Here is a 9,521-nt window from a genome sequence, read left to right on the forward strand (position 1 = left end):
ATATATATTCAAAGATTTGCACACATTTTCAAGATTTTTCAAAAATGGCAGATCTACAAGTTCATATGAGCTTGTAGATCTGCTATTTTTGAATTGCCAAAGAAATCTAAATGACATTCCCAGATTGAATGGGTTAACCATTTCCACTCATAATCCACTGGTTCTCTTTGAAAACCTGTTCAGGGACTAACAGGTGAAAATGTGCTCTTTGCTACAACTCTGGCTCATTTACAAACTGAAATGTTGATCAGGCTAATTATTATTATCCCTGGAAAATAAATAAATAACACATCATAAAGTGGGGTCCGGGGAAGAAGGGGTTCCAGTGGGTGCCCAGGAAAGGACAGTTTAAACAGTTTAAACGCCTAAACAGTATTTTATTTTTTAGTTATTCGAAAATAGCCAATCTACAAGTTCACAATGCGGCTATATACAAATGTTGACAAAACGGAACAATTCTTCTCTTCTGGGGGTCCTTGGTACAACAACTTTTCAGATGTATGTATTAATATATTAATTATGTAATTGACAAGAGAAGAATTGTTTGAGCAGAACTGTAACCGCTGTAATGATATTCTCAACCCACATTTATGAAATGAAGCTATTTTCACTTCATTACAAATGAGATTAAAATAATAAACACTCATTGAAGCATGTGAGCAAATCAAGATACATTGATAAAGCTAATTATTTTCTACAGCAAAGTATCCAGATTGCCTTGTATGAAATTGCTTTGAATTTGTAAGTAAATAATACATTTAATTCCTGTCCTTTTTTTAATGACAGCACTATGTAAACAGATTAAATCAACAAATGGGTCATTAAAGTCAATCATTTATAGAAATACAACAAAAATGATGAACTAATAACAATAATCAGAAATCATCTAGGCTGTTGTTGCTAAACCGTAGTTTAAATGGATAGAAAGCAGTCAGGCCATGTGGTGTTAGATGCCTTTTATTGAGAAAAATACAAAATGAAATGCTGAGTATTAATTATTCAGTCATAATAATGTGTGTGTGTGTGTGTGTGTGTGTGTGTGTGTGTGTGTGTGTGTGTGTGTGTGTGTGTGTGTGTGCGCGCGCATGTGTGTAATGTGTATGCAATTATTTTAATGCAGTCTGTGTAATCTTTAATTAAAAGGCTCAAATCTTCATTTTCAGATTACGATTTGTGACACGCACGCACGCACGCACGCACGCACGCACGCACGCACGCACACACACACACACACACACACACACACACACACACACACACACACACACACACACACACACACACACACACACACACACACACACACACACACACACACACACACACACACACACACACACACACACACACACACACACACACACACAGGTATCTTACGAAACTGGTTCAATGTTATCCTCCTGGCAGTGGGGGGGACATTAAGTACATTTATTAAAGTAGGCTACTGTGCATTTTCTACCTTTAGGTCTAATTGGTCCTCACTAATGCTCATTATAATATGGTACTATTTGTGTCTACTCAGTCTGTGTGTCAGAGGAGAGCTGTGGACAGTTCAGAAACCCACCTACCAGTGACATCATCGATGGGGAATCCAAGCTAATAGAAACTACAGCCTTTCTGTTCCTCATGGAAAATGTTATAATGGAAGCCATTGTTCTCGCATTGTTAAAAACAAATATGATGTCACTGGTAGGTGGGGTTTCTGAACTGTCCAATTGAAATTGGTTAATAAATGTAAATGTACAAAACACACATTGTCTCTGTCGGGTGGAAACCTCATACGTCCAAAACTGTCACTTATCGAGATTCAAATTCAAAAACAGAAGTAGTAGCAGATCTACAAGCTAGCAGATCTACAAGCAGATCTAGTAGCAGATCTACAAGCTCGAAACGCGCCGCTTCGCGCCGCGTTTCGAGCCACGTTTCGAGCCGCGTTTCGAGCCGCGTTTCGAGCTTGTAGATCTGCTTTTGCTTTTGCTTTTTTTGTGTGACGCTGTAGTGTGATCAAGTAGGGCAGGGGTCTTCAACAGGGGGTCCGGGACCCCTAGGGGTCCGCCAGTTTCTAAAGGGGGTCCGCCAAATCTTTGTGTGATATGATTATTCTTTTTTACATTAACCACTTGAATAGTCCATGAGCCAGACAAGATTTCATTATCGAAAGAGTGGGCAAAACCAAACCTATATTAAATTGTTCATAGGGTCAATACGAGTAAATAAATATATGATAACCTCTCCACAGGAGCAGCTTTTTCATGGTTATCACACATTTTGTTATTTTCCCCATACGTACATGACAGGTGAAAAAATTACAAAATTTAAAAAAAGAGTTATCATAATGAAACTTCCTGAGTTGATTACTTACATGAAGACAATGATTTATCGTATTACAAGTTTTCTGAAATTGTATATTTAAATATGCAAATTAGGCATTTAGTCCATGAGCCAGAGCCCCAAAATTGAGCCATAAATTGAATATTCCCTTGTTAAAAACCTTTGACTCCAACATCTTAACGAAATGAAATAAGTATGTTGACTCTGGCTTTGTCCAAAGTTCCAATGTTGATTCTGGAAAGTTATGCAAATTTGGGCATATTTTCCTAATGCCTAATTTGCATATTTAAATATACAATTTCAGAAAACTTGTAATACGATAAATCATTGTCTTCATGTAAGTAATCAACTCAGGAAGTTTCATTATGATAACTATTTTTTTTAATTTTTTCACCTGTCATGTACGTATGGGGAAAATAACAAAATGTGTGATAACCATGTAAAAGCTGCTCCTGTGGAGAGGTTATCATATATTTATTTACTCGTATTGACCCTATGAACAATTTAATATAGGTTTGGTTTTGCCCACTCTTTCGATAATCATTGCTCAATTTTGGGGCTCTGGCTCATGGACTAAACCCTAGCATCCCTTTTCTGAGGAGAACTTTAGCCGATCTACAAGTTCACAACGCCTCGCAGCGCGAGGCGTTGTGAACTTGTAGAAAAAAAACACACAAAGTTAGAACATGGAGATAAGAGGTTTCTGCCCGACAACAACGGTATCTATAACATGTGTCACATGTAGAGGGGCGGGGCATATCTATAACATGTGTCACATGTAGAGGGGCGGGGCATGGACTGAGATGCACTCAGCGCTGATCTGAAATCAGATTCATCTGATAAAAAAAAAGGTTCAGAGTTTGCGGGGAAAATATGCATAAAAGAACAGAATTTGGGGTTAAATGTGAACTAAGTGGTCCGGGAACCCCCAGGGGTTCTTGAGGGGGTTCCAGGGGGTCTTTTGTGATGCTGTTTGTACAGCATCACAATCATTTTATACGTTGGCTATTATAAAAATAGCAGATGTACAAGCTCAAAGCACGTCACTTCGTGCCTCGCTGCAAGCTTGTACATCTATTTTGGATTTTTTTTTTTAAAGTGTCTGAATTTTTTTTTAATAATTTTGGCATGAAACTACTGCACTAGGGGGTTGCCATGTACCCTGAGACCAGTGGTGGGAAAAGTACTCAAATGTTTTACTTATGTAAAAGTATCAATACTGCAACGTAGAAGTACTCTGTTAAGTAAAAGTCCGGAATAAAAAATTTACTTGAGTAAAAGTACAAAAGTATTGGTATCAAAATGTACTTAAAGTACTTAAAGTACCCTGTACTTAAAGTACCAAAAGTAAAAGTACTCATGTACTCATGCACTACATGTTTGAAAATAGCTGATTTACAAGCATCGCGACGCGTTGTGAGCTTGTAGATCAGCTATTTTCAAATAGCCGAGGTATAAAATAGGACTAAAGTGGTTAATGTATGTTTTATAATGTAATAAGAAATAAAAAAAATCTGCAAAGTAACTAGTAACTAAAGTTTTCAAATAATTGTAGTGGAGTAAAAGCACAATATTTGCCTCTGAGATGTAGTGGAGTAGAAGTAAAAGTATAGACAATTGGAAATGCTCCAGTAAAGTAAAAGTACCTCAAAATTGTACTTAAGTACAGTACTTGAGTAAATGTACAGTACTTAGTCACTTTACACCTACTGCCTGAGACCCCCAAATGACGGCCCTCTTGCTCTGGTCTGTAATGAGGCCATGCAGCCCGCTGCCCGCTCGCTCCAACAGCTCAGAGTGGCGGCGCTGCGCCAGCCCGACTTTATGGTGCCAGTGCTGACCCCTTGACCCCACGGCGTTGGCGCGCCGAGCAGTGCCAGGGCCTCATTTGACACGACCTGCTCTGCCCTCCAAATGTGATGGCATGGCGTCCTACACACACACAGGTTACACACGCTCTCACAGGAATGCAGTCTAGCCCCATTAAGAAGACCGGGAACGCATCTGTCATTTTAAGATTTTAACCACTTTTAACCATAATTATCGTATACTTTGGGCTATTCAAAAATAGCAGATATACAAGCTGCCACGCTACGAGCTTGTAGATCTGCTTAGATTTGTTTCTTTATTAAAGTGTCATGCTTCCAAAGGAAGCCCAGCCCATATGGACTTACAGGACACTAGCATTTCATTTTGACAAACCGACATGAACCGACATAATAAAACACTCAAGCTTCATGCACATGGCAGATTACATAAATACAACTTAAAATACAACGTTGGGCCTGTTACCTCACATCTTAACAGAGGACCGGACAAGAACCTATTTGAAGAGATGAGATTGTCTTCTACTCCAGGCTCCAGAAACAAAATGTGCCGTCTTAAATACCTCATAATTAACCAACCACTCCAACTTCTGGCCATCATCTTCCCAGAATAGATCAGGTTTTTGTTTTTGCATTCAATCAAATAAAGGAACCCTCAAATCGTCATACAGAGTACAATAAAACATAAAATGGAATTCATTTTCGACGTCTTTCAGGTCACATACAATCTGCCATTTGTTTTTAAATTGTGAAAATGTGTGCACATCTTTGAATATATATATATATATATATATATATATGTTTAAAGCAAACATTTGTAACTCAAATCTTTGCTTCTGGGGGATTCTCCAATTTTTTTTGTAGAACAGTTTTTTTTATTTTTATCTTATGTTGCTATTATCAGTGGTTCTCATGTCAAGGACCCCCAAAATGATATGTATTTGGCCACGGACCCCCTTCTTAAAATATTTAGTTCCAGGGACCCCCTCCCCGCTAGAAGCAAAGATTTGATTTAAAAATGTTCTTTAAAAATATATTATATATATTCAAAGATTTGCTAAACAAATCACGATTTTTTATAATAATGGTTAAAGTGGTTGGTAGGTGTGTATCTTCTGTAGCTGCCATGTGTGAACGCAGCAGAACTCTAAGCCAGGGGTCTTCAATGTTTTCAGGTCAAGGACCCCCTAGCTGAGAGAGAGATGAAGCAGGGACCCCCCACCCTCTGTATTGTATAAAATTGTGTTTCAGATAAACTTTTGCTGCCCTTTTTTCCCTATACACCTATACCTGTTTGCCAAAAATAGCAGATCTACAAGCTCACAACGCCTCGCACTGCGAGGCGTTGTGAGCTTGTATTTTTGGCTAAAGTTCTCCTGAGAAAAGGGATGTTAGGGTTCAAGTGGTTAATGTAAAAAGAAAAATCCTATCACACAAAGATTTGGGGGACCCCCTGTAGTAACTCTGAGGACCCCCTAGGGGTCCCGGACCCCCTGTTGAAGACCCCTGCTCTAAGCATAACTTGTGTGTGTTGCAGAGGAAGAGCAGGCTGACATGAGCAGCCAGCAGCATGAGGCCACCAGGCAGCAGAAGCAGTCTGGAAACGGACACATCAGCCAGAAGAACCACACGCTGCAGCATGGAGGTGATGAACCAGGAGGACCACAGATCCAGGGCCTGCCCATGCCCATCCCTGATCTGCCCATCCAGTACACCAAGGTATAGCATCAACACAGAGCCAGGGTGTCTGGTTATATATGGGGGTCCGACTCTGGTTTCCCCATATACACCAAATCTCTTTGAAAAGATCTACAAGCTCACACTGCATTGCATTTATGACATGTTGTGAGCTTGTAGATCTGCAATATTTGGCTAATGCCGTGCCCCCCCCCCACCCCCCCACACACACACACACACACACAATATGGATACTGGGGTTCAGTTGGTTAAGAGAAAGAATGAGATTAGACCAGTGGTTCTCAGACAGGTGTCCTTGGGGGGCGACAGCTATGGACTCTCCGTCCATAGCTGCCTCAGCTTTGTGACAAATCTTTTGTTTCGTTTTTTGGGGGCATTTTCATGACAGTCGCAGTGAAGAGAAAGACAGGACCGACTGAGATCATTTTCCAACCGAGTTTTGGAGAGTCCTAGACTAGACCTCGACTTTCTAATCAATTTGAAAAACTTAGATTTTATTAAAGTTTCCATTTCAGAACATTTAACTGAAATGTATTTCATTTATTTAAACACTTACGCAGCCGATGCAGCATCGGCTGCATGATTGCTGATACTGATGTCGACAAAAAAAGCCAAATAATGACCGAATGGGTCAGGCTCTTTTTTAGCTAAACATTATTTTATACTTTGCCGTGCTTAGTGCTATGAGCTTTTGCGAGCTAGTAAATTTTGGCAAATCTTTGAATACAGTATATATGTTTTTAAAGCGATTATTTGTAACTCAAATCTTTGCTTCTGGGGGTTCTAGAAGTGTCTTCTAAATCCTAGCAGTTAGAAAAAATTACAATCATGACAAGGACCCCCTTATTTTTCTAAAATAGCAGATCTACAAGCTCATAGCGCAGTGCTATGAGCTTGCAGATCTGCTATTTTTTAATAGCCAAAGAAATCTAAAATGACACCGATGCGTTCCCGATCTTAATAGATTAATAATGGTAGCAGCAGGGGCCACGCTACACAGAAGGTGCAGTGACTACAATTGTGAGAAAATGTCAAAAAGTAAAGAAATCTATATCTGGGGCTCCTCGAGCGGTTGTAAATCCATCCACACGTCCTTTATGAAAACGTGTTCCACTGATGTTAGCGGTTTAATATTAGTACCATTTGTCTCCAGAGTAGAAAGGGATAATTTGGCCCTTTGGTGTGTAATTGCTAGCATGTTTGGGGGTTTAGCCGAATGGAAGGCTGGCATTAACTACATGAAAGACAGTTCCCGGCAAGAGGGGGAAGATGGTAAAATGTTTACGGGGGCTTTATCGGCCTGTTAATGTTGAAAGCAATTAACCTGGATTTACTCTTTTAATATGGCTGCTTTACAGCGTGCAGATGCATCTCCCTCTAGCAGAATTATTCTACATTACATTGATTGTAGGCAGTCTGTCTGTTATTCATTAATCAAGAAGATTTAGAAAGTTGAATAATTGCACCGTGCGTGGAGGACTGCCTTTGATCTGCTTAGGATGGAAGAGACTGGAGTTTGGGATTTGCCTTCACTTCTATCCCATATTTGTTCAATATTAACAGAACAGAATATAATACAACATAATAGCAAAACTTTATCTATCCTTAAAGCAAAAGGACACTTGAGGTTTGGGTTGCGTTAAGCTGCATATAGGCGAGTTGTGTTGCCAGCTGAGTGAATAACAAAAAAATGGCAAAAATCATAGGAAAGGTCAACTGAGGTTCTGCCTCACACTAACCTAATGGTCGTAATAATGGGATGTCGGAATTATGAGTGGACCCCGACTGAGGTTCTGGCCGAGGTTTGAGCTGGCTAGCAAGCTGGGTTCAGCCTCGACGACTAGGGCTGTCACGATTACAAATTTAAGTTGATGATTAATTGTCACACAAATAATTGGGATTCACGTTTTAATTGTGTTTTTGGCATTGAACATTGGAACATGTGAATACAATTGACATTTCAGTTTGGTTTTTAGGCTTCATAGTCACAAATTGCACAGGGCACAAATGACAAATAACTTAAATGCGTGTGTGCTAAATACAAAGACATTAATGACATTTAATAATTTTATACTTCCATTCTTTTTTTTTATTAGCAGAAATACAAGCACACATCACGTCAAAAGGTGACATGTTGCATGCTTGTAGATCTTCTATTTTTGCTATTGTGACAATTTGTGAAAATGTATTAACCTTTTTCAACATGGAACCGATGATGACGATTATTCAAAGATAATTGCGATTAGGAGATTACGTAATAGTTGTGACAGGCCTATCGACGAGGTGAGGTCCGGTAAACCAAGAACAGAGCTGGCAGGCAGTAATCCAGCATGTTGTAGGTACAGAGAATTAACACAAGAAGTTACTAGGATCTCACAAGAAGTAAGGTGCAGGGCAGGGTTTATATAGAGGCTAGATTGCTGAACAGTTGCAGCTGATGAGGCTCTAAACCAGTCTAACCACACCTGTCTCTACTCAGACAATCACACACACACACACGCACACGCACGCGCACGCGCACACGCACACGCACACGCACACGCACACACACACAGCTCTCCAAGTCACTCTTTTAGGCCATACATTAACACAAAGCAGATTCTGCCAATATGATGTAACATTACAAAACCCGACACGGCATTGCCATTTTTTTTTTCAAATATAAATTCTTGGAGGTGAGTTGAATTAGAACTGGCTCCGCAGATCTGGATCTTCAAAGAGTAAAATCAACGGGGGAAGTTTTTACTTGTAGGTATACAGTACAGTACCCTACCCAAACCCAAATAATTTTACAATGTCAAATTGTTATCAACCTTTTCTGGATCAGGGCCCACTTAAAAATGCACGCTGCCCAGTGGGCCCATCAATCGATTGTGTGCCAGCTTGGATCAATGGAACAAACGTAGTAGGCTAGACCAAGGGCGCCGATACTGTGGGTGCCTCGGGGCTAAAGCACCCAGGGGAAATGACGAGCACCCATCACAAACTCATCACAAAAAATAAAAAAAAAAAAACTCTGACAACCTTCACTTCATGCATTTTTTGTACCAAATTAACCGGATGAAAGTAACAAAAAAAAAAAAAAAAAGGTAACAAACCCGGAAAATAACCACAAATGTTCACACGCGCACGCACTGGCCGCGCACGTGCGTTGCGCACCCAAAAGCGCGGACATAAATCGGCGTCCCTGGGCTAGACTTTAAGTTCCTAGTTATTGGTATCACATTTTTACTTTTTTATATTAATGTTATATTATCATTAAAATGTGCCAATGAATAGGGGCCCACTTGCAATACCCTTGCAGCCCACCAGTGGTCCCCCGCCCACAGGTTGAGAACCACTGTGCTATAATATAATGATATATCTGTTTTCAGCTGTTCATCAACAATGAATGGCATGAGTCGTGCAGCGGCAGAAGGATTCCTGTGTATAACCCTGCTACTGAGGAGATGCTGTGTGAAGTAGAGGAGGCTGACGCTGTGAGTACATACTAGTTCTATTCTACCTCTCACTAGAGCCCTTTAAACCTAAGTACATACTAGTTATATTCTACCTTTCACTAGACTACTTGAAACCTACACATACTAGTTCTATTCTACCTCTCAATAGAACACTTCAAACCTGTAAGTACACACTGGTTCTATTTAAGGATGCACGATAATAACA

General features: G+C 40.0%; 1 protein-coding gene across 1 annotated transcript in view; it reads left to right on the forward strand.

The window, feature by feature from the left end:
- Window positions 1-5,803: 5,803 nt before the first annotated feature.
- LOC308089590 (aldehyde dehydrogenase 1A1-like) overlaps window positions 5,804-9,521 on the forward strand; it is a gene marked incomplete at its 3' end in the record, with an annotated part of 10,376 nt that continues 6,658 nt past the window's right edge. The window contains exons 1-2 of the mRNA XM_080434401.1: window positions 5,804-5,876; window positions 9,230-9,334. Of these exons, the coding sequence (XP_080290527.1) occupies window positions 5,841-5,876; window positions 9,230-9,334 (141 nt within the window). The 5' untranslated portion in view covers window positions 5,804-5,840. The remainder of the gene's footprint in view (window positions 5,877-9,229; window positions 9,335-9,521) is intronic.

Source organism: Gymnoscopelus braueri, assembly GCF_963280865.1.
Source record: "Gymnoscopelus braueri genome assembly, chromosome: 7".
Classification (NCBI taxonomy): domain Eukaryota; kingdom Metazoa; phylum Chordata; class Actinopteri; order Myctophiformes; family Myctophidae; genus Gymnoscopelus; species Gymnoscopelus braueri.